Source organism: Gigantopelta aegis, chromosome 15 (assembly GCF_016097555.1).
Source record: "Gigantopelta aegis isolate Gae_Host chromosome 15, Gae_host_genome, whole genome shotgun sequence".
Classification (NCBI taxonomy): domain Eukaryota; kingdom Metazoa; phylum Mollusca; class Gastropoda; order Neomphalida; family Peltospiridae; genus Gigantopelta; species Gigantopelta aegis.
In genome coordinates, this window is record NC_054713.1 from 380,470 (window position 1) to 408,311 (window position 27,842).

Sequence of the window (27,842 nt, forward strand, 5' to 3'; positions counted from 1 at the left end):
GTAATTAAAATGGAAGTTTAAGGTAATTATGTAATGCATTGATTATACAAATTATACATCAGTTAACATGGTTCCGTATCATTTGAAAATACTGTAATTAAAATGGAAGTTTAAGGTAATTATGTAATGCATTGATTATACAAATTATACTTCAGTTAACATGGTTCCGTATCATTTGAAAATACTGTAATTAAAATGGAAGTTTAAGGTAATTATGTAATGCATTGATTATACAAATTATACATCAGTTAAAATGGTTCCGTATCATCTGAAAATACTGTAATTAAAATGGAAGTTTAAGGTAATTATGTAATGCATTGATTATACAAATTATACATCAGTTAACATGGTTCCGTATCATCTGAAAATACTGTAATTAAAATGGAAGTTTAAGGTAATTATGTAATGCATTGATTATACAAATTATACATCAGTTAACATGGTTCCGTATCATCTGAAAATACTGTAATTAAAATGGAAGTTTAAGGTAATTATGTAATGCATTGATTATACAAATTATACATCAGTTAACATGGTTCCGTATCATCTGAAAATACTGTAATTAAAATGGAAGTTTAAGGTAATTATGTAATGCATTGATTATACAAATTATACATCAGTTAACATGGTTCCGTATCATCTGAAAATACTGTAATTAAAATGGAAGTTTAAGGTAATTATGTAATGCATTGATTATACAAATTATACATCAGTTAACATGGTTCCGTATCATCTGAAAATACTGTAATTAAAATGGAAGTTTAAGGTAATTATGTAATGCATTGATTATACAAATTATACATCAGTTAACATGGTTCCGTATCATCTGAAAATACTGTAATTAAAATGGAAGTTTAAGGTAATTATGTAATGCATTGATTATACAAATTATACATCAGTTAACATGGTTCCGTATCATCTGAAAATACTGTAATTAAAATGGAAGTTTAAGGTAATTATGTAATGCATTGATTATACAAATTATACATCAGTTAACATGGTTCCGTATCATCTGAAAATACTGTAATTAAAATGGAAGTTTAAGGTAATTATGTAATGCATTGATTATACAAATTATACATCAGTTAACATGGTTCCGTATCATCTGAAAATACTGTAATTAAAATGGAAGTTTAAGGTAATTATGTAATGCATTGATTATACAAATTATACATCAGTTAACATGGTTCCGTATCATCTGAAAATACTGTAATTAAAATGGAAGTTTAAGGTAATTATGTAATGCATTGATTATACAAATTATACATCAGTTAACATGGTTCCGTATCATCTGAAAATACTGTAATTAAAATGGAAGTTTAAGGTAATTATGTAATGCATTGATTATACAAATTATACATCAGTTAACATGGTTCCGTATCATCTGAAAATACTGTAATTAAAATGGAAGTTTAAGGTAATTATGTAATGCATTGATTATACAAATTATACATCAGTTAACATGGTTCCGTATCATCTGAAAATACTGTAATTAAAATGGAAGTTTAAGGTAATTATGTAATGCATTGATTATACAAATTATACATCAGTTAACATGGTTCCGTATCATCTGAAAATACTGTAATTAAAATGGAAGTTTAAGGTAATTATGTAATGCATTGATTATACAAATTATACATCAGTTAACATGGTTCCGTATCATCTGAAAATACTGTAATTAAAATGGAAGTTTAAGGTAATTATGTAATGCATTGATTATACAAATTATACATCAGTTAACATGGTTCCGTATCATCTGAAAATACTGTAATTAAAATGGAAGTTTAAGGTAATTATGTAATGCATTGATTATACAAATTATACATCAGTTAACATGGTTCCGTATCATCTGAAAATACTGTAATTAAAATGGAAGTTTAAGGTAATTATGTAATGCATTGATTATACAAATTATACATCAGTTAACATGGTTCCGTATCATTTGAAAATACTGTAATTAAAATGGAAGTTTAAGGTAATTATGTAATGCATTGATTATACAAATTATACTTCAGTTAACATGGTTCCGTATCATTTGAAAATACTGTAATTAAAATGGAAGTTTAAGGTAATTATGTAATGCATTGATTATACAAATTATACATCAGTTAACATGGTTCCGTATCATCTGAAAATACTGTAATTAAAATGGAAGTTTAAGGTAATTATGTAATGCATTGATTATACAAATTATACATCAGTTAACATGGTTCCGTATCATTTGAAAATACTGTAATTAAAATGGAAGTTTAAGGTAATTATGTAATGCATTGATTATACAAATTATACATCAGTTAACATGGTTCCGTATCATCTGAAAATACTGTAATTAAAATGGAAGTTTAAGGTAATTATGTAATGCATTGATTATACAAATTATACATCAGTTAACATGGTTCCGTATCATTTGAAAATACTGTAATTAAAATGGAAGTTTAAGGTAATTATGTAATGCATTGATTATACAAATTATACATCAGTTAACATGGTTCCGTATCATTTGAAAATACTGTAATTAAAATGGAAGTTTAAGGTAATTATGTAATGCATTGATTATACAAATTATACATCAGTTAAAATGGTTCCGTATCATCTGAAAATACTGTAATTAAAATGGAAGTTTAAGGTAATTATGTAATGCATTGATTATACAAATTATACATCAGTTAACATGGTTCCGTATCATCTGAAAATACTGTAATTAAAATGGAAGTTTAAGGTAATTATGTAATGCATTGATTATACAAATTATACATCAGTTAACATGGTTCCGTATCATCTGAAAATACTGTAATTAAAATGGAAGTTTAAGGTAATTATGTAATGCATTGATTATACAAATTATACATCAGTTAACATGGTTCCGTATCATCTGAAAATACTGTAATTAAAATGGAAGTTTAAGGTAATTATGTAATGCATTGATTATACAAATTATACATCAGTTAACATGGTTCCGTATCATCTGAAAATACTGTAATTAAAATGGAAGTTTAAGGTAATTATGTAATGCATTGATTATACAAATTATACATCAGTTAACATGGTTCCGTATCATCTGAAAATACTGTCATTAAAATGGAAGTTTAAGGTAATTATGTAATGCATTGATTATACAAATTATACATCAGTTAACATGGTTCCGTATCATCTGAAAATACTGTCATTAAAATGGAAGTTTAAGGTAATTATGTAATGCATTGATTATACAAATTATACATCAGTTAACATGGTTCCGTATCATCTGAAAATACTGTAATTAAAATGGAAGTTTAAGGTAATTATGTAATGCATTGATTATACAAATTATACATCAGTTAACATGGTTCCGTATCATCTGAAAATACTGTCATTAAAATGGAAGTTTAAGGTAATTATGTAATGCATTGATTATACAAATTATACATCAGTTAACATGGTTCCGTATCATCTGAAAATACTGTAATTAAAATGGAAGTTTAAGGTAATTATGTAATGCATTGATTATACAAATTATACATCAGTTAACATGGTTCCGTATCATCTGAAAATACTGTCATTAAAATGGAAGTTTAAGGTAATTATGTAATGCATTGATTATACAAATTATACATCAGTTAACATGGTTCCGTATCATCTGAAAATACTGTCATTAAAATGGAAGTTTAAGGTAATTATGTAATGCATTGATTATACAAATTATACATCAGTTAACATGGTTCCGTATCATCTGAAAATACTGTAATTAAAATGGAAGTTTAAGGTAATTATGTAATGCATTGATTATACAAATTATACATCAGTTAACATGGTTCCGTATCATCTGAAAATACTGTAATTAAAATGGAAGTTTAAGGTAATTATGTAATGCATTGATTATACAAATTATACATCAGTTAACATGGTTCCGTATCATCTGAAAATACTGTAATTAAAATGGAAGTTTAAGGTAATTATGTAATGCATTGATTATACAAATTATACATCAGTTAACATGGTTCCGTATCATCTGAAAATACTGTAATTAAAATGGAAGTTTAAGGTAATTATGTAATGCATTGATTATACAAATTATACATCAGTTAACATGGTTCCGTATCATCTGAAAATACTGTAATTAAAATGGAAGTTTAAGGTAATTATGTAATGCATTGATTATACAAATTATACATCAGTTAACATGGTTCCGTATCATCTGAAAATACTGTAATTAAAATGGAAGTTTAAGGTAATTATGTAATGCATTGATTATACAAATTATACATCAGTTAACATGGTTCCGTATCATCTGAAAATACTGTAATTAAAATGGAAGTTTAAGGTAATTATGTAATGCATTGATTATACAAATTATACATCAGTTAACATGGTTCCGTATCATCTGAAAATACTGTAATTAAAATGGAAGTTTAAGGTAATTATGTAATGCATTGATTATACAAATTATACATCAGTTAACATGGTTCCGTATCATCTGAAAATACTGTAATTAAAATGGAAGTTTAAGGTAATTATGTAATGCATTGATTATACAAATTATACATCAGTTAACATGGTTCCGTATCATCTGAAAATACTGTAATTAAAATGGAAGTTTAAGGTAATTATGTAATGCATTGATTATACAAATTATACATCAGTTAACATGGTTCCGTATCATCTGAAAATACTGTAATTAAAATGGAAGTTTAAGGTAATTATGTAATGCATTGATTATACAAATTATACATCAGTTAACATGGTTCCGTATCATCTGAAAATACTGTCATTAAAATGGAAGTTTAAGGTAATTATGTAATGCATTGATTATACAAATTATACATCAGTTAACATGGTTCCGTATCATCTGAAAATACTGTCATTAAAATGGAAGTTTAAGGTAATTATGTAATGCATTGATTATACAAATTATACATCAGTTAACATGGTTCCGTATCATCTGAAAATACTGTCATTAAAATGGAAGTTTAAGGTAATTATGTAATGCATTGATTATACAAATTATACATCAGTTAACATGGTTCCGTATCATCTGAAAATACTGTAATTAAAATGGAAGTTTAAGGTAATTATGTAATGCATTGATTATACAAATTATACATCAGTTAACATGGTTCCGTATCATTTGAAAATACTGTAATTAAAATGGAAGTTTAAGGTAATTATGTAATGCATTGATTATACAAATTATACATCAGTTAACATGGTTCCGTATCATCTGAAAATACTGTAATTAAAATGGAAGTTTAAGGTAATTATGTAATGCATTGATTATACAAATTATACATCAGTTAACATGGTTCCGTATCATCTGAAAATACTGTAATTAAAATGGAAGTTTAAGGTAATTATGTAATGCATTGATTATACAAATTATACATCAGTTAACATGGTTCCGTATCATCTGAAAATACTGTAATTAAAATGGAAGTTTAAGGTAATTATGTAATGCATTGATTATACAAATTATACATCAGTTAAAATGGTTCCGTATCATCTGAAAATACTGTAATTAAAATGGAAGTTTAAGGTAATTATGTAATGCATTGATTATACAAATTATACATCAGTTAACATGGTTCCGTATCATCTGAAAATACTGTAATTAAAATGGAAGTTTAAGGTAATTATGTAATGCATTGATTATACAAATTATACATCAGTTAACATGGTTCCGTATCATCTGAAAATACTGTAATTAAAATGGAAGTTTAAGGTAATTATGTAATGCATTGATTATACAAATTATACTTCATGTAACACAGTTCACATTTTTTAAAATGTCGAGTTGCCAGCAGTTTGACTTGCCTGTGGCATTTTTTACTTGCCCATATTTTACAAAACTAATACTTTATCAAATTACAAGTAAAAAACATTTACTATCCAATCCATAATCATAACACATTTGTTTGATGCAGTGAGAAGGGACTAAATTTTATTAGTTGCATTACTGACAAAAATGTGAATTCTTACCGTGTATGCCTTTAATTTTTGTTGCTAGACGGGCAACCTTAGGCAGGCAACCTTAGACAGGGATTTGACTTGTCCACTGTTAGTTACTGTCACCAGAGGCGATTGGATGACCGTTAAGATTGACCCTGATCTAATTAAACAATTATTAACCTGTTTTTAAATCATTGATTTTATCCACATTTAACTTGCATTTATGTTAAGACTTAAAGAACAAGTATAGATACCTGTACACAATGTATGTATACAATTAACATACACTTTACATGTATGCAGAGTTATCTCTCATACATCACATCACTCCCCAAACACTACCTGTTGTTTAAGGAGAGTCATTTTTAGATGCCCTCAGAATTTATATAGTATCAATATGGTAATACATGTATATCTCAAATGGCTGAACATAATTTAAGTTAGTGGAGCAAATAGTCACTCTCCTCAAAGTTTTTTCACATCGAAATCTGTGTATGTTAATATTAGTACTTAAAGAACAAGTAACGATAAATGTCTGCTATTAACCTGTACTGTAAGGAACAAGCAGATATGTGGTGAATAATTAATAAACAGTTGAGCAGTGGTAATAGGTTCTAGACACGCAATGTATGTACGGCATTGTGAGTCGGTTCTGATCTGTGTCAACAGAATTAACTAAAAGCTGTTCATTGTAATCGTTGTGTATGTTCATGGTAAAGAAAACCAGTTTATTTTAATTGTCATGTAACTTGACACAGCTTGAGATTGAGGATACGAACAAGTTTGGTGTAAATGTTATCTGATTTCTTAAAAGTCATTTGTGTCAGTTCTTCCTTAGTGTAATTCTTGCTTTGATGTCTGTTTGAAGAAAAAAATATGTAGTATTGATGGTATGAAAGTTAAAGTTTGTTTTGTTAATGACACCACTAGAGCACAATGATTTATTAATCATCGGCTATTGGATGTCAAACATCTGGTAATTTTGATATGTAGTCTTAAAAAGGAAACCCACTACATTTTTCCATTAGTAGCAAATGATCTTTTATATGCACCATCCCACAAACAGGATAGCACATGCCACGGCCAGTCATGGTGCACTAGCTAGAACGAGAAATAGCTCAGTAGGCTGTTGGTATGAAGTGCTCCTACTGGCTAGTTTGAATTTCTCTATTAGCTCAGTTGGTAGTGCACTAGACTTTATCCTGAGGGTCCATGATTCGAATCTCCTCAGTGGAGGTTGATTTATCTGTTACACACCATACATACATGTATCTCAGACCTCTCACGACTGACAGTTTGTCTAACCCATATATAGGCTATGCAAAATAAATGTAGATAACACATATATTCTTTTTAATATCCCATTATGTCCATGTAAATTTATGTCCTAAATTTAATGCACAAATGAACCATTTAAATTTTGTTTAAATTGCACTTTCAAGTATGTTTCAGACGTGGACTTTCCTACATTTCATTAGCGATGACTTTTGTTCACCAATGTCTGCTCTGCTACAACATTTTCCATTAATTAATTTTATATAGCAGTGTACATGTACTATAATGTGGTATTTGTGTCATCACTTTATTGCTTTTTGTAACTTCCACATGTGTTTTCTTCAAAAGATCTAAATATGATGGCCTGAATAATCCGGCTAGTTGCATAAAAGTAGTGTGAGTCGGTTAGTGGGGGTAGGTGGGGGTTGGGGTGGGGTGAGGTGTTCATATACACTGGTTCTTGATACTAGCTAGTTGATAGACACTGGTGTATAGACACTGGTTCTTGATACTAGCTAGTTGATAGACACTGGTGTATAGACACTGGTTCTTGATACTAGCTAGTTGATAGACACTGGTGTATAGACACTGGTTCTTGATACTAGCTAGTTGATAGACACTGGTGTATAGACACTGGTTCTTGATACTAGCTAGTTGATAGACACTGGTGCATAGACACAGGCTCATTAATCAGGGTTAGACACAGGTTAAGCTACACTGGTTCTTGATACTAGCTAGTTGATAGACACTGGTGTATAGACACTGGTTCTTGATACTAGCTAGTTGATAGACACTGGTGTATAGACACTGGTTCTTGATACTAGCTAGTTGATAGACACTGGTGCATAGACACAGGTTCTTGATACTAGCTAGTTGATAGACACTGGTGTATAGACACTGGTTCTTGATACTAGCTAGTTGATAGACACTGGTGTATAGACACTGGTTCTTGATACTAGCTAGTTGATAGACACTGGTGTATAGACACTGGTTCTTGATACTAGCTAGTTGATAGACACTGGTGCATAGACACAGGCTCATTAATCAGGGTTAGACACAGGTTAAGCTACACTGGTTCACAGACACAGAATTGCAGAACACAGTTGTTGATTTCTATCAGTTATTACGGTACACAGTTGGGTGATTGCGATGAAATCTTGGTGTGGCATTATATTGGTTAACTGTGCTATGCAGTGTGTTGGTGATTTCAATCAGTGTTCTTTCTTGTCGGGGACAGTTTCAGAGTGACTGCTGGTTATGCTATATTGACGGCCTATCAATATTTTACCAGCTGTAAGATGTGGTGTGTATTTTCAGTCTTTTGTGTAATAATTACAGAAATGTTACCAAATGCTCAACATTTACGTGTAATTTACATGTAACTTAGAAACAAGTGGACATGTGTGTAATTTACACGTAATTCACAAACAGGTGAACACTTCACATACATGAACAACTAAATTAATGTCTTCACTATCAAAATGGACAATTCAGAGGATTCCAAGGAAATGTTTTTTGATGATTTCATTGACACACTGTCCGATGAGCAGTTGACTGACAAAAAAGGAAATGATTTGAAAAATAAACTGGAGCCGAGCTGGAAAGAAGAAGCGGAATTGGAACTAGCTGTAAAAGATAAAGCGGCTGACCACCAACCAGCTGTAAAAGATAAAGCGGCTGACCACCAAACAGCTGTAAAAGATAAAGCGACTGACCACCAAACAGCTGTAAAAGATAAAGCGACTGACCACCAACCAGCTGTAAAAGATAAAGTGGCTGACCACCAATCAGCTGAAAAGGAAACACCCGAAACGACTCAGAGGTTGGCATCAAGTGGAATCACACACAATCCAAGGTTTCAGCAGTTTGGACCAGGGTTTGTGATGAATCGCGTCATCCAGGTAAGTGCTGTAACCATGGCAACTATTACTGGGAGGTGGTGTGTGCTGTGTGGGGTGAAACTGATTTACGGTGGACTGATGGACCAAGTAACACATCAGTTCATGTCATTCACAAAACTCATGCTGAGATAAAGGCCCTGAGATTCAATTCACTAAACTCTCCGAACTTTGCAGTCAATATAGAAAGTTAAAGGTTGTTTTGTTCAACGGCACCACTAGAGCACATTGATTTATTAATCATCAGCTATTGGATGTCAAACATATGGTAATTTTTACATTTAGACTTATAGGAAACCCGCTACATTTTTCCATTAGTAGCAAGGGATTTTTTATATGCACCATCCTACAGATAGGTTAGCACATACCATGGTCTTTGATATATGAGTCCTGGTGCCCTGGCTGGAACAAGAAATACTGTAGCCCATTGTGTCTATCGATGGGGATCACTCTCTGACCGACCAGGCATCAAGCGGGTCCTGTACCACTGGGCTATGTCCTGCCCACTCACAGTGCAATGCAGAAAGTCTGGTAGTTTAACAGAGGTTGCCAGAGACCGGATCAGGGCCTTGCCAGAGACCGGACCAGGGCCTTGCCAGAAAACTGGACCAGGGCCTTGCCAGAGACCAGACCAGGACCATGCCAGTGACCGGAGATGGAATGAACATGCTTGAAACCGTAGTGCACGTTAAAACAGTTCAAGCTCAAGCTCCCAATAGCCAAAATGTATTAATGTGCTGGCATGTCATTAAACATTCATTCATTTCATTTCTCTGTGATTTGGTATGTAGCTGTCACCTGGAAAACACAGGCAAATGTGTTGTCCAGGATATTGTGCCTGAATATTGCTCTGACCTTTATAATTTGTGTGAGGCTTGAAGCCCGTACTGTGTGTGAGGCTTGAAACCCGTACTGTGTGTGAGGCTTGACGCCCGTACTGTGTGTAAGGCTTGACGCCCGTACTGTGTGTGAGGTTTGAAGCCCGTACTGTGTGTGAGGCTTGACGCCCGTACTTTGTGTGAGGCTTGAAGCCATCACTTACGATTAGCAGATCAATGTGTTCATTCATTATTGATCAGACATCAGTGCATGACAAATGGAGATCGATTGACTGGGAGTTTCTTACATGTTGAAACAATGAAGACAAACATTATCACACATATATAAACAATGAAGACAAACACTATCACACATATATAAACAATGAAGACAAACACTATCACACATATATAAACAATGAAGACAAACACTATCACACATATATAAACAATGAAGACAAACATTATCACACATATATAAACAATGAAGACAAACACCATCACACATATATAAACAATGAAGACAAATGCTATCACACATATATAAACAATGAAGACAAATGCATGTTAATGAAGTGTTTCATACACCTCATGTTGTCAGCTCAGACATGCTGTGTGTGATGTAGCTCAGTGGGTAGAGCTCTTGCCTGAGGTATGATGGGTCAAAGGTTCAATCACCCTCGGTGCACTTGATTTTGAAAAAAAGTTGTTGTTTTTTTACCTCATTCCAATTTAAAAGTTAAAGATTGTTTTGTTGTATGACACCACTAGAACATGTTGATTTATTAATCATTGGCTATTGGATGTCAAACATTGGATAATCGTGACTTATAGTCTTAGAGACGAAACCCATTACACATTTTCATTAGTAGCAAGGGTTTTTTCATGTGCACCATTCCAGAGACAGGATAGCACATGCCACTGTCTTTGATATACCAGTCATGGTGTACTGGCTGGAACAAGAAACGCTCAATGGACCTACTGATGGAGGATCAATCCTAAACTGACTGGCTACGTCCAGCAACTCCATCCCAACCAGTGCCACTGACTGGTAAAATGTACATCAAATGCTGAGCTGTGTAGTCTTTCATCTAAATGACTGGTAAAATGTACATCAAAGGTTGAGCTGTGTAGTCTTTCATCTAAATGACTGGTAAAATGTACATCAAAGGCTGAGCTGTGTAGTCTTTCATCTAACTGACTGGTAAAATGTACATCAAAGGTTGAGCTTTGTAGTCTTTCATCTAAATGACTGGTAAAATGTACATCAAAGGCTGAGCTATGTAGTCTTTCATCTAAATGACTGGTAAAATGTACATCAAAGGCTGAGCTGTGTAGTCTTTCATCTAAATGACTGGTAAAATGTACATCAGGTCAAATAGTCATAGTTTAAAATGTGCTGGGGTGTAGTTACACAAACATTCCTTTCCTCTCTTCTCGACACTCAATATAACAATATATGTCAGACATTAAGTAGCTGTAGTTTAACATGTGCTGGGGTGTAGTTACACAAACATTCCTTTCCTCTCTTCTCGACACTGTCAATATAACGATATATGTCAGACATCAAGTAGCTGTAGTTTAAAATGTGCTGGGGTGTGGTTACACAAACGTTCCTTTCCTCTCTTCTCGAAACTGTCAATATAACGATATATGTCAGACATCAAGTAGCTGTAGTTTAAAATGTGCTGGGGTGTGGTTACACAAATGTTCCTTTCCTCTCTTCTCGACACTGTCAATATAACGATATATGTCAGACATCAAGTAGCTGTAGTTTAAAATGTGCTGGGGTGTGGTTACACAAACGTTCCTTTCCTCTCTTCTCGAAACTGTCAATATAACGATATATGTCAGACATCAAGTAGCTGTAGTTTAAAATGTGCTGGGATGTGGTTACACAAATGTTCCTTTCATCTCCTGTTAACCAATGGTCAAAATAACAATATGTTGTTAAACACCAAATAGACGGTTCATTAATTCATTGATTCATTCATTTTTTCTTTCACTCATTCATTCATTTATTCATTGGTTCATTTATTTGTCATGTCATTTTTTGTTTGTTCATACATTACCTTCAACTGGACTTGGAGTTTCATTCATTCATTCATTCATTCATTCATCACTCACTCACTCACTCACTCACTCACTCACTCACTCACTCACTCACTCACTCACTCATTCATTTGTTAATTCATTACCTTTCAAACCATATAACTAGTTTTTTATTCATTCATTCATTCATTCATTCATCCTTTCATTCATTCATTCATTCATTCATTCATTCATTCATTCATTCATTCATTCATTCATTCATTCATTCATCCATCCATCCATCCATCCATTCATTTATATATTTTTTAAATATTCCACTGTGCAGACCTGGATCTAACTACTACATGCATGTTAAAATAAACAAAGGTATTTTGTATGTGTCCGTGCCGCATGGTAAATCTTGTGTGTGGAGGATAAAAGAAACAGTAACGACAATCATTTGCTATCTGACCACTTCATGCCTGATGCCTAATACTGGCAAACGGTAGCCAGGAGGATTAGCTGCCTGAGATGGTCGCCCCGGGCGATGGCCAGAACATGGCGGCTCTATAGGGCTGAGAGTGGTGCACGCTCTGGAACATGTCTCGTCTCGTTGAGGAGAGACCCGGGCTCCGATCTCTGTGTGTGTGTCGTGTGTCTGGTAGATGAGTGGTCTTATCAATACACTGCCACAATCAGTGGGTATTTCTCTCTGTCGGGCTCCGATCTCTGTGTGTGTGTGTCGTGTGTCTGGTAGATGAGTGGTCTTATCAATACACTGCCACAATCAGTGGGTATTTCTCTCTGTCGGGCTCCGATCTCTGTGTGTGTGTGTCGTGTGTCTGGTAGATGAGTGGTCTTATCAATATACTGCCACCTTCAGTGGTATTTCTCTCTGTCCCGGGGATCGGACACCAATATCTCACCTGTCACTTCGATTGGCCAGTCAAACGATGTACTCTGTGAGTTGATCTCTTCTTTCCAGGAGGGTTTATTATTATTATTATTATTTTAAAAATATATTCCTGCTGTTTGACTTCATTGTTGTGGCCATTGTGTAATGTTACATTCCAGGAAGTTTCACTTTAAAAACATGCTAGGTCTGATCTTATGCAAATTTGTTGTCAGCAAGGTTTTCTTGGTAGTGAAAAAGATTTAGTGTAGATCCTGTTGTGAGATCTGGTCTCCAGTCATGTAGAAAGCTAGGGCAGTTCAACAACTAATTTTACACCCACCCACCTCCCAGTTTTTGTTAAGAGATAAATTACAAAGGCGAGAAATGTTTTGATAGGGTCATTACTGCTCCCATAATCACCCCCAATCAGCCGCTCATAATCATCCCCCCCATAATCATCCCCCCCATAATCAGCCCCTAATAAATTAATTATTCCTTTCCTTTACATTCCATAGTCTATGAATGGTGGATTATCAAACACCAGCCACCCCCCACCCCCCTCCCCCTACCACCTCTGGGGTAGTATTTGGATTTGCCCTACAGAAGATTTTGTATGATTTTTTATCATGATGATCTGTCTTGTGTTGAGTCTAAGAAGTACAAACATTTTCTTTATTCACTTCTGTCACTGGAGTATTGTTATTATTTTATTTTTTTCAGCTTACAAAAAGCATTTGTATAGAATTGGCTGTGAATTCCATGTATTGAAGTGTTACGTATTGAATTTCCCTTATTAAATGGTGGAGTACAGATCGTACAGAGCGCGGTTGTTGTGTGGGTGTTTGACACTGTCACACAGTGTAGTTTATTACTTGTTAATAAAGCAGAATCAAAAGTTAACAGTTTGTTTAACATCCGTACATGTCCTTTAAAACCAGACCTCCATGGTAAGTGAGCAATTGCTCACTCACCTTGTACTCACCTTGTACTCACCTCATACTCGTCTATCAATGGAAAGTGCTTCTTTTTACACTCAACTTTCTTATTTTGCTGCAGCTTTAGTATATCTTATGATGCTTATTTTTAAATTAAATGTTTGCAACTTCTCTTCTTATTTTAAATTTTTATCAAGAGAGCAGCATACATGTATTGCTGTCCGGCTACTTCCATCTCTCTCTCTATCTCTCTCTCTCTCTCTCTCTCTCTCTCTCTGTCTGTCTGTCTGTCTGTCTGTCTGTCTGTCTCTGTCTATGTATTTTGGACAAGGACAAATCTTCCATGTTCTAGCTGTGATGTGATAGAACTTTCACCTAACATTTCATTAAACAGGTTTCTGTATGCACTGACATACATGTTTTAGACAGGCATGCTTACATACAGCGAAAAAAAAGCTGCATTCATTTTTTATTAATGAATGCAAACAAAATGTACAAACATGTAGGTGTGACATGGCGATTTGCACGACACGCTCCGGCGACTTTGGACAGTTAAGTCATTTGTATGGGTCATTAGATAGGTAATGAAAAACCTTTTGATGTTACAAGGTATTAGTGCACAATGCCACAGGTTTAATGAGCTACGTAATATGTTTGTCCACCACAGTGGCAGGGAAAAGCTGGAATTCATTTTATTGCTATGGAGTTGAGTTATATTGAGTATTTGTTAATCCAGTGATGACTGTGTTGTTATATACCCTAATGGAATTTACAAATATTACATGGCTGTCGGTTTTATATCTTGTAGAAATATACACAAATATTACATGACTGCCAGTTAAATATATTGTATGAAATATACACAAATATTACATGACTGCCAGTTAAATATATTGTATGAAATATACACAAATATTACATGACTGCCAGTTTAATATATTGTATGAAATGTACACAAATATTACATGACTGCCAGTTTAATATATTGTATGAAATATACATGACTGCCAGTTTAATAATAAATTACAAATGACTGCCAGTTTTTAATATATTGTATGAAATATCTTGTACACAAATATTACATGACTGCCAGTTGAAATATACACATATTGTATGAAATATACACAAATATTACATGACTGTCAGTTTAATATATTGTATGAAATATACACAAATATTACATGACTGCCAGTTAAATATATTGTATGAAATATACACAAATATTACATGACTGTCAGTTTAATATATTGTATGAAATATACACAAATATTACATGACTGTCAGTTTTATATATTGTAGGAAATATACACAAATATTACATGACTGCCAGTTTAATATATTGTATGAAATATACACAAATATTACATGACTGCCAGTTTAATATATTGTATGAAATATGCACAAATATTACATGACTGTCAGTTTAATATATTGTATGAAATATACACAAATATTACATGACTGCCAGTTTAATATATTGTATGAAATATGCACAAATATTACATAACTGTCGGTTTTATATATTGTATGAAATATACACAAATATTAAATGACTGCCAGTTTTATATATTTTACGAAATACACTCAAATATTACATGACTGTCGGTTTTATATATTGTAGGAAATATACACAAATATTACATGACTGCCAGTTTTATATATTGTAGGAAATATACACAAATATTACATGACTGCCAGTTTAATATATTGTATGAAATATACACACATATTAAATGACTGCCAGTTTTATATATTTTACGAAATATACTCAAATATTACATGACTGTCAGTTTACTATATTGTATGAAATATACACAAATATTACATGACTGTCAGTTTTATATATTGTAGGAAATATACACAAATATTACATGACTGCCAGTTTTATATATTGTATGAAATATACACAAATATTTCATGACTGCCAGTTTAATATATTGTATGAAATATACACAAATATTAAATGACTGCCAGTTTTATATATTTTACGAAATATACTCAAATATTACATGACTCAGTTTAATATATTGTACGAAATATACACAAATATTACATGACTGTCAGTTTACTATATTGTAGGAAATATACACAAATATTACATGACTGCCAGTTTTATATATTGTAGGAAATATACACAAATATTACATGACTGCCAGTTTTATATATTGTAGGAAATATACACAAATATTACATGACTGCCAGTTTTATATATTGTAGGAAATATACACAAATATTTCATGACTGCCAGTTTAATATATTGTATGAAATATACACAGATATTATATGACTGTCAGTTTTATGTATTGTATGAAATATACACATATATTACATGACTGCCAGTTTTATATATTGTATGAAATATACACAAATATTACATGACTGTCAGTTTTATATATTGTATGAAATATACACAAATATTACATGACTGCCAGTTTTATATCTTGCCTGAAATATGCACAAATATTACATGACTGTCAGTTTTATATATTGTATGAAATATACACAAATATTATATGACTGCCAGTTTCATATATTGTACAAAATGTACACACATATTACATGGCTGTCAGTTTTATATATGTATTGTACAAAATATACACATGTAAATATTATATGACTGTCAATATACTGTTTGAAATATAAATAGACAATAATAAACAAATTACCATTCATCAGAATATTTATGTCCTGAGTGAAATAATGTTCACTTGTTGCAAAGCTTTAGCAAGTGACAAATGAAAATTATTTTGCAAGGGACATAACTGTGTTTACAAATGGTAATGTATTACATGTAGTTTACAAATTTACAAGTGTTTGAAGTCTTAACTACCGGAGAGGGAGAGTGATATTTCATTTCGGTGTGTTTGTATTTCAGTTAGAGCAGTTGCTGAAAGGTGACCCAGCTGACCTTGACCCGACCTCAAGGTTAGGATTTGGGTATGACCTCCAACATATATCAGAGAGTGATGTTTCATTTCAGTGTGTTTGTTTGTTTTTCAGTTAGAGCACTCACTGAAAGGTGACTCGGCCGACTTTGACCCGACTTCTAAGACATTGGTTCAGCAGAATATTGAGTTGCGGCGGAAGCTGGAGGACGAACACAATTCGTACAAACGCAAACTGCAGGCGTACCAGGATGGGCAGCAGAGACAGGCGCAGCTCGTGCAGAAACTACAGGCAAAGGTAGAGTAGTGCTCTCTAGCATTGTTTTTATACAACTCTTACAGAAGTTACGGACCAAAGTAGAGTAGCGCTCTCTAGCATTGTTTTCATACAACTCTTACAGAAGTTACGGGCAAAGGTAGAGTAGCGCTCTCTAGCATTGTTTTGACACAACTCTTACAGAAGTTACGGGCAAAGGTAGAGTAGCGCTCTCTAGCATTGTTTTGACACAACTCTTACAGAAACTACAGGCAAAGGTAGAGTAGCGCTCTCTAGCATTGTTTTTACACAACTCTTACAGAAGTTACAGACAAAGGTAGAGTAGCGCTCTCTAGCATTGTTTTGACACAACTCTTACAGAAGTTACAGGCAAAGGTAGAGTAGTGTTCTCTAGCATTGTTTTCACACAACTCTGACAGAAGTTACAGAAAAAAGGTAGAGTAGTGTTCTCTAGCATTGTTTTCACACAACTCTGACAGAAGTTACAAAAAAAAGGTTGAAGAACTGGAAGATAGTTGGTACATAAAGAGTTAACATTGAAGTGTTAGAGTGTTTTACTTCCAGTTACTCCAGTACAAGAAGAAGTGTCAGGAAATGGAAGATAGTCTCCGTAACAAGGAATACGAAGTGAAGACGAGCACGTACAAGGTAATCGAGGTCTCAGTGTTTAACCCTTTATGTTTCTAATGCAGGTCATTCAGTACAAGAAGAAGGTTGAGGACTGGGAGAGTGAATACGGAGAATTAAAATCTCAGTATGACAGTTACAAGGCGGTAAGCCAGCGTGGCGTGTTTTCGCACAGTTCATCTGTCTGTTGGTCTGTCTGTCTGTCAGCAGTTCTGCGTGTGTCTTCTTTATTCTCGGAGTGTGGGGTGGGGGGGTGTAGTGAATATGGAAAATTAAAATCTCAGTATGACAGTTACAAGGCGGTAAGCCAGCGTGGCGTGTTCTCGCACTGTTCATCTGTCTGTTGGTCTGTCTGTCTGTCAGCAGTCCTGCGTATGTGTGTGTGTGTGTCTTTATTCTCGGGGTGGGAGGAGGATGCAGTTCACTGGTAATGCACTGACCTGGGCCCATATTCTCGGGGGTGCGGGGAGGAGGATGCAGTCCACTGGTAATGCACTGACCTGGGCCCATATTCTCGGGGGTGGGGGGAGGAGGATGCAGTCCACTGGTAATGCACTGACCTGGGCCCATATTCCCGGGGTGGGGGGAGGAGGATGCAGTCCACTGGTAATGCACTGACCTGGGCCCATATTCTCGGGGGTGGGGGGAGGAGGATGCAGTCCACTGGTAATGCACTGACCTGGGCCCATATTCCCGGGGTGGGGGGAGGAGGATGCAGTCCACTGGTAATGCACTGACCTGGGCCCATATTCCCGGGGTGGGGGGAGGAGGATGCAGTCCACTGGTAATGCACTGACCTGGGCCCATATTCTCGGGGGTGGGGGCAGGAGGATGCAGTCCACTGGTAATGCACTGACCTGGGCCCATATTCCCGGGGGTGGGGGAGGAGGATGCAGTCCACTGGTAATGCACTGACCTGGGCCCATATTCCTGGGGGTGGGGGGAGGAGGATGCAGTCCACTGGTAATGCACTGACCTGGGCCCATATTCCCGGGGGTGGGGGAGGAGGATGCAGTCCACTGGTAATGCACTGACCTGGGCCCATATTCCCGGGGGTGGGGGGAGGAGGATGCAGTTCACTGGTAATGCACTGACCTGGTGGGGGGAGGAGGATGCAGTCCACTGGTAATGCACTGACCTGGTGGGGGGAGGAGGATGCAGTCCACTGGTAATGCACTGACCTGGGCCCATATTCCCGGGGGTGGGGGGAGGAGGATGCAGTCCACTGGTAATGAACTGACCTGGGCCCATATTCCCGGGGGTGGGGGGAGGAGGATGCAGTCCACTGGTAATGCACTGACCTGGTGGGGGGAGGAGGATGCAGTCCACTGGTAATGCACTGACCTGGGCCCATATTCCCGGGGGTGGGGGGAGGAGGATGCAGTCCACTGGTAATGCACTGACCTGGGCCCATATTCCCGGGGGTGGGGGGAGGAGGATGCAGTCCACTGGTAGTGCACTGACCTGGTGGGGGGAGGAGGATGCAGTCCACTGGTAATGCACTGACCTGGGCCCATATTCCTGGGGGTGGGGGGAGGAGGATGCAGTCCACTGGTAATGCACTGACCTGGGCCCATATTCCCGGGGGTGGGGGGAGGAGGATGCAGTCCACTGGTAATGCATTTACCTAGGCTCATATTTTCAAAGCTGTGTTAGAGCTATGAAATCATAAAACTGTCGTAGGCTATGACGTCACTGTGGCACTCACCATGTAGTGATGTTATAGCTTATGATGGTTTTATGATTTCTTAACACTAAGATAGCTCCGGAAAAAAAAAGATATAGCTTTTGGGGAATGGTTGGGAATGATGCCGATTATCGGAGTTTAGAAACATAGGTGATAAAACCCTGCTATCTGTTGTTAATAACAAGATATTATTAATCATTAGGTTAAAATGGATATCACATTCCGTAACTGTTGGAGAATTGGTTTAAAGTACAAACACCTGTTTACCTAACACACATGTCACATGACAACCATGCACTGATTTTGCACAATGTTTCCTTCATAAGTTTTCTTGTTTTTTTCACCACACTTGTGTGTTAATACTTGTTCATTACAACAGTTACCTGGGTGCTATTTTATCAAGTAATCTTAATGCTAAGATCACCTTAAGTGTATAATTACTTTTTTTGCAGAATTAAAAAATATATATCAAATAAATAAAAAAATTGTTTGCTTTTTTTTTGCTTTTTTTTTTTTTTTTAAAGTGTAAGCAACAGTTTTGTCTTGTTAATCAGCACCAAGTATCCATGTTCTGAGATAGGTGATCATTAAATGGTTTATTTCCTGTATGCCCGGTATAGGATTAATTAAGAAACTAAAGGTAGGACTAATTGGAGGTAATCTGGTCACCTGGTTGCCATGTTAGCACCAGGTAATTAATTACCATTGTGTGTTTTTAATAGCCTGTTGTTTGGTTGGTATCAAACACAGATAAAACCATTGACAGAACAGAACAGAACTTTATTACACCCAGACTGTAGCAGGAACAGAGAGCCCTACCATTTGGAGAGCAGTGTGTGAAATTCGGCAAAGTACATCACTTGTGATTCACATCTGAAAAATACTTTGTTTGTGTACCGGTACATGCTATAGGTTTGGTATGGATCACTCCTACGAAGCGAGATATCACCCGGATTACTATAGTTATGGTAGAAGTAAAAACTGTAATTCCAACAGGGTATGTACTGCAGTGTTGTTTAATATTACATACAGGTTGTTATGTCTTTATAACATGTCTTACTTAGCTGGGGGTTTTAATGAATGTAGAAATATTTCTTCTTTTTTTTATTTAATTTTATTTTATTTCAGATTTTGTTTATTTGTTTACATATCATTAACAACCGTACATACATTCCTAATCCATCTGAAGTTTTTTTTAAATGCATGTTTAAAATCAAAATGATACATAGTTTTCAACATGCATACATATACATAGTTTAAATTAAATTTCTGTTGCATTCATTACAACATAACGTCATTCCATTGGTCCAGATGTAGCAACAGGTATTTAAAAAAAATCAACCGCAAATTTATGTGAATGATTTGTTTTTTGTTCATACCCCGATGAACATAAAAGAAATAACAGACAATCCTTAAATGAATAATCTAACAGAAATCATTTATACATGTCATGTACGTGTACACACATAAATGAATAATTGAGTACAGTAAAAGTTATATTTATTGTATACCATTCAGTGAACTTGGACAATAGTAGAGATATAGTAGTGTAGCATGTGTAGTCACTAGTGAATTAACATAAATGAATAATTGAGTACACACATAAATGAATAATTGAGTACAGTAGAAGTTATATTTATTGTATACCATTCAGTGAACTTGGACAATAGTAGAGATATAGTAGTGTAGCATGTGTAGTCACTAGTGAATTAACATAAATGAATAATTGAGTACAGTAGAAGTTATATTTATTGTATACCATTCAGTGAACTTGGACAATAGTAGAGATATAGTAGTGTAGCATGTGTAGTCACTAGTGAATTAACATAAATGAATAATTGAGTACAGTAGAAGTTATATTTATTGTATACCATTCAGTGAACTTGGACAATAGTAGAGATATAGTAGTGTAGCATGTGTAGTCACTAGTGAATTAAAATCACAATTCTTACAAACATGAACTTACACCTGCAGCACTGAATAGGTAATCACTCTTGACTAGTTTAAAATAGTTTATTCTTGGTGTCTATCATGGTAACAAATGATTATTATTATTACTGTGAGAGAGGGAGAGGTTATAATTAGATAAATATAGAGAGAGAGTGAAAGCGAGAGAGGTTGTAATTAGACAGAGAGACCTGTGACAGGTGACAGTGGAAGATACTTAAACATTTGTGCAATGTCACACTCTGCAGCAAGGTGTGAAAGATAACATGTTTGATATATGTAATTGTGTACTCCCAGTAGACGTTTTCTTCCAGTAACAACAACATTCTAATATCACATTACACAACATACATGTAATTCTGTACTCCCAGGAGATGTATTGTTGTAGTTCCAGCAACATTCTAATATCACATTACACAACATACATGTAATTCTGTACTCCCAGGAGATGTATTGTTGTAGTTCCAGCAACATTCTAATATCACATTACACAACATACATGTAATTCTGTACTCCCAGGAGATGTATTGTTGTAGTTCCAGCAACATTCTAATATCACATTACACAACATACATGTAATTCTGTACTCCCAGGAGATGTATTGTTGTAGTTCCAGCAACATTCTAATATCACATTACACAACATACATGTAATTCTGTACTCCCAGGAGATGTATTGTTGTAGTTCCAGCAACATTCTAATATCACATTACACAACATACATGTAATTCTGTACTCCCAGGAGATGTATTGTTGTAGTTCCAGCAACATTCTAATATCACATTACACAACATACATGTAATTCTGTACTCCCAGGAGATGTATTGTTGTAGTTCCAGCAACATTCTAATATCACATTACACAACATACATGTAATTCTGTACTCCCAGGAGATGTATTGTTGTAGTTCCAGCAACATTCTAATATCACATTACACAACATACATGTAATTCTGTACTCCCAGGAGATGTATTGTTGTAGTTCCAGCAACATTCTAATATCACATTACACAACATACATGTAATTCTATAATCTCAGTAGATGTACACTTCCAGTACCAACAACTTTCTGATGTGATATTTGACAACAAACGTGTAGTTTATAATCCCTGTCGATGTATTCTTACAGTACAAACAGTAGGAGATGAAAGTTTAAAAATGTATCAGAAATTCTTCCTTTTTAAGCATTTAATATACAATGTTTCCTGTCCACCCTCCCCCTGCTGTTTGTCCATATTCTTCATCCAGTATGTTTTCTGCTGAATTTTGCTGATGCTTTGCTTATATTCTGAATGGGGCCTCCATTTGAGGCCATTGTGCAACCTTAATCATAGGGAGAATCTTAGTACCAGACAACCAGTATTGAAATTCCCAAATAGTTGCTTTGCTTATATTCTCAATCGATCCTTATCAGTGGGCCCATTGGGCATTGTTATTATAGCGGTTGGGGGGGGGGGGGGGGGGGGGGTGCGGGACGTATCCCAGTGGTAAAGCGCTCGCTTGATACACAGTTAGTCTGGGATCCCTTGCTGCCAATCAGAAAGTGTAGAGCTTGGAGTGGCACCAGTGACTTTTCTCCCTCATCTGTGTGGTTGTTAACAATGATATGTCCTATGCCATATAATCGTAAATAAAAATGTCTTGAGTGCATCATTAAATGAAATGTTTCTTCCTTTTGTCTTTTCCTACATACTATCAGCAAGGATTGTTTATATACATTACCATAGATAGGACAGCACACGTTTTTGTGTATAGCTTTACCACGTAGAGTTACAGATCACTTTTCACTTTAATGGGGATTGGCCCTTTTTATGGCCCTTGAAGTTAGGAGATAAGAAAGTGTGTTAGGCTTTTGCTTTAGCAGTGCTCTTGGAATGCTTGCTTGTTTTCTAGTGTCAGATTCAGAACAAAACTTTACACGATGACAAATAACAAATTGTGTAGTCAGATTGTTGCTATACATGTTGTGTTTTTGTTGTTAGACAGTTCAACAGTTCATCAGAATGTGATGTTAATGTACGTGTTATTTTAACTAGTCAACAGTACATCACAACATCAAGTTAATGTATTATTATTTTCACAGTTCAATATGAACTTGATCTTAATATAGTGTTATTTTCACAGGCCATCAGAACATGATGTTAATATAGTGTTACGTTCACAGTTCATGATGTTAATGTATTGTTACTTTCACAGTTCATGATGTTAATGTATTGTTACTTTCACATTTCAACTACATTGGAACGTGATGTTAATGTAGTGTTACTTTCACAGTTCATGATGTTGTTTTCACAGTTCAACAGTACATCAGAACATGTTAATGTAGTGTTGCTTTCACAGTTCATGATGTTGTTTTCACAGTTCAATAGTACATCAGAACATGTTGTTATTGTAGTGTTGCTTTCATAGTTCAAGATGTTAATGTAAGTGTTATTTTCACAGTTCAACAGTACACCAGAACAAAATATTAATGTAGTTTTATTTTCACAGTTCAACAGTACACCAGAACAAAATGTTAATGTAGTGTTATTTTTACAGTTCAACAGTACGCCAGAACAAGATGTTAATGTAGTGTTCTTTTTACAGTTCAACAGTACGTCAGAACAAGATGTTAATGTAGTGTTATTTTCACAGTTCAACAGTACGTCAGTTCAAGATGTTAATGTAGTGTTATTTTCACAGTTCAACAGTACATCAGAGCGACTGGAGAGTGCCGAATCGAGACTGAAGTATGCAGAGTCAGATCATGTCGTTGACCTGGAAACAGCTCTTATTAAACTGGAGGAAGAAAAACAACGGTAAACACACACAATACTACTTATATTAACGAATTAGCACTATATAGGTCAGTAATTACGCATGCATTACACTGAAGGAATTAAACTATGGTAAACACACACAATACTACTTATATTAACGAATTAGCACTATATAGGTCGGTAATTACGCATGCATTAAACTGGAGGAATTAAACTATGGTAAACACACACAATATTAACGAATTAGCACTATATAGGTCGGTAATTACGCATGCATTACACTGAAGGAATTAAACTATGGTAAACACACACAAGACTACTTATATTAACGAATTAGCACTATATAGGTCGGTAATTATGCATGCATTAAACTGGAGGAATTAAACTATGGTAAACACACACAAGACTACTTATATTAACGAATTAGCACTATATAGGTCGGTAGTTACACATGCATTACACTGGAGGAATTAAACTATGGTAAAAACACACAATACTACTGACTGAAACAATTAGCACTATATAGGTCGGTAATTTCACATTTATTAAATTGGAGGAAGATAAACAACACTAAAAACACTTGACTATTTATTTTAACAAATTAGCACTATATAGGTCGGTAATTTCACATGTATTAAATTGGAGGAAGATAAACAACAGTAAAAACACATGACACTAAATAGGTCTGTACATGTAGTTGTTCATTTATTACACTGGAGGAAGAAAACATTGAATCTACATATGTGTCTATAGTTAAGTTTCAAAATTGTTGTGCCAGTTCATCATGCCAGTTTCTTTAAGAAGTGGCTCATTTCTTTTACTTTCATCCTCAAACTGTGGGAGTGTGAGTCTTGTCCCCTCAGTTTGAGTGAAATGTTGATGTTTTTGTTGTTGTGTGAGTGAGATGTTGATGTTTTTATTGTTTGAGTGAGATGTTGATGTTTTTATTGTTTGAGATAGATGTTGATGTTTTTGTTGTCTGAGTGATATGTTGATGTTTTTGTTGTTGAGTGAGATGTTGATGTTTTTGTTGTTGTGTAGGAGTGCGAGTCTGGCCCACGTGAACGCCATGCTCCGAGAACAGCTGGACCAGGCGACCGGCGCCAACCAGACACTGACGGTCGACATCCACAAACTGACCCAGGACTGGCAGCGTGCCCGCGAGGAACTCGAGTCCAAGGAGATGGACTGGAGGGAGGAGGAAAAGGTGAGTTGTTAACAATATCATCATGTGTTGTGTATTCATTGAGTCCAAGGAGATGGACTGGAGGGAGGAGGAAAAGGTGAGTTGTTAACAATATCATCATGTGTTGTGTATTCATTGAGTCCAAGGAGATGGACTGGAGGGAGGAGGAAAAGGTGAGTTGTTAACAATATCATCATGTGTTGTGTATTCATTGAGTCCAAGGAGATGGACTGGAGGGAGGAGGAAAAGGTGAGTTGTTAACAATATCATCATGTGTTGTGTATTCATTGAGTCCAAGGAGATGGACTGGAGGGAGGAGGAAAAGGTGAGTTGTTAACAATATCATCATGTGTTGTGTATTCATTGAGTCCAATAAGATGGACTGGATGGAGGAGGAAAAAGCAACTTGTTGACAATATCATTAAGTGCCGTGTGTATTCATCACGTGTCATGTGTATTCATCACGTGCCGTGTGTATTCATCAAGTCCATGGAGATGGATTTTTATAGAGAAGGAAAAGTGAGTTAAAAATATTGTCACCTGTTGTGTATTCTAACATATGTGTCATTATTTATTTATTTATTTAATTATACATTAATTTTTTATTTTTTTATTTTTTATTATTTATTTATTTATTGTTTTTTGTTTTGTGTAGAACTTCAATGAGTACTACAGTGCAGAGCATGGCCGCCTGCTGTCGCTATGGCGATCGGTGGTTGCATTCCGCCGCCAGTTCAGCGAGATGAAGATGGCCACAGAGCGCGACCTCTCCCATGTGAAGACGGATGTTACCAAGACAACGCGCAGCATGCACTCGGCCTGCCTCAACCTCACCGCCAACCTCCGCAGCATGGACACCCAGAGTCAGGTATGTGCTGTCATTATGTCGGCAGTTCAGTCAGCCGTTTTCAGTCAGCCATTTTTGGTCAGCTGTTTTTAATCAGCCGTTTTTAGTCAGCCATTTTCAGTCAGCCGGGTTTTAGTCAGCCGGGTTTTAGTGAGCCGTTTTCGCTAAACTGCCATAAATCCTTGAAGAGAAGTGGGATGGGATGTAGCCCAGTGGTAAAGTACTCGTCTGCTGCAGGGTCGGTCTGGGATGTGCTTATATCCAATCAAGGTTCAAGCATGCTGTCCTGGGCTCACACCTCAGCAATCTGGGGCTGTCTGTCCAGGACAGAGTGTTAGTGGTTAGTGGTTAGTGAGAGAGAAGTTGGTGTAGTGGTCTTACACCTACATAGTGAGTCATTAAAACTCCTTCTGAGTTGGAGCCGGTACTGGGCTGCGAACCCTGTACCTACCAGCCTTATGTGAGATGGCTTAACCACCGAGGCTGATGTTCTTTTTGCTCACAGTTTGATGTTCCATGTTGATGTTTGTGTTCAGGTTTACCTGGACCGAGAGCGGAGTGAGAAGATGTCATCTGACAATCAGCTGCGAGAGAAGCTTCGAGAACTCAACGAACTGCAGGCCAGATACGATGCTCACGGCTCAGAACTTGGATCACGGTAAGTAATATATCAAATTTATTAACTGCCTGTAAGTAACATATCACATTTATTAACTGTCTGTAAGTAACATATCACATTTATTAACTGTCTGTAAGTAACATATCTCATTTATTAACTGTCTGTAAGTAACATATCACGTTTATTAACTGTCTGTAAGTAACATATCACGTTTATTAACTGTCTGTAAGTAACATATCACATTTATTAACTGGCTGTAAGTAAGATATCTCATTTATTAACTGTCTGTAAGTAATATATCTCATTTATTAACTGGCTGTTAGTAACATCACATTTATTAACTGGCTGTAAGTAACATATCACGTTTATTAACTGTCTGTAAGTAACATATCACGTTTATTAACTGGCTGTAAGTAACATATCACATTTATTAACTGTCTGTAAGTAATTTATTAACTGGCTGTTAGTAACATATCACACTTATTAACTGTCTGTAAGTAACACATCACATTTACTAACTGTCTGTAAGTAACATGTCACACTTATTAACTGTCTGTAAGTAACATATCACAGTTATTAACTGGCTGTAAGTAACATATCACATTTATTAACTGTCTGTAAGTAACATATCACATTTATTAACTGTCTGTAAGTAACATATCACATTTATTAACTGTCTGTAAGTAACATATCACATTTATTAACTGTCTGTAAGTAACATATCTCATTTATTAACTGGCTGTTAGTAACATATCACACTAACTGTCTGTAAGTAACATATCTCATTTATTAACTGTCTGTAAGTAACATATCTCATTTATTAACTGTCTGTAAGTACCATATCTCATTTATTAACTGTCTGTAAGTACCATATCTCATTTATTAACTGTCTGTAAGAAAAATATCTCATTTATTAACTGTCTGTAAGTAACATATCTCATTTATTAACTGTCTGTAAGTAACATATCACATTTATTAACTGTCTGTCAGTAATATATCTCATTTATTAACTGTCTGTAAGTAATATATCTCATTTATTAACTGGCTGTTAGTAACATATCACACTTATTAACTGTCTGTAAGTAACATATCACATTTATTAACTGTCTGTAAGTAACATATCTCATTTATTAACTGTCTGTAAGAAAAATATCTCATTTATTAACTGTCTGTAAGAAAAATATCTCATTTATTAACTGTCTGTAAGTAACATATCTCATTTATTAACTGTCTGTA

The 27,842-nt window shown here is 35.2% G+C and overlaps 1 protein-coding gene across 4 annotated transcripts in view; it reads left to right on the forward strand.

Annotated features, from left to right (window-relative positions):
• Positions 1–27,842, forward strand: part of LOC121390701 (rootletin-like) — a 148,238-nt gene that overhangs the window by 74,464 nt on the left and 45,932 nt on the right. For 3 of the 4 annotated variants that reach the window (XM_041522588.1, XM_041522591.1, XM_041522590.1), the window contains exons 3-8: positions 16,775–16,957; positions 17,501–17,584; positions 23,878–23,993; positions 24,996–25,161; positions 25,796–26,008; positions 26,524–26,645. In XM_041522588.1, the coding sequence (XP_041378522.1) occupies positions 16,775–16,957; positions 17,501–17,584; positions 23,878–23,993; positions 24,996–25,161; positions 25,796–26,008; positions 26,524–26,645 (884 nt within the window). Of the gene's footprint in view, positions 1–16,774; positions 16,958–17,500; positions 17,585–17,628; positions 17,710–23,877; positions 23,994–24,995; positions 25,162–25,795; positions 26,009–26,523; positions 26,646–27,842 lie in introns of all 4 variants that reach the window. The other variant, XM_041522589.1, reaches the window with a different exon arrangement.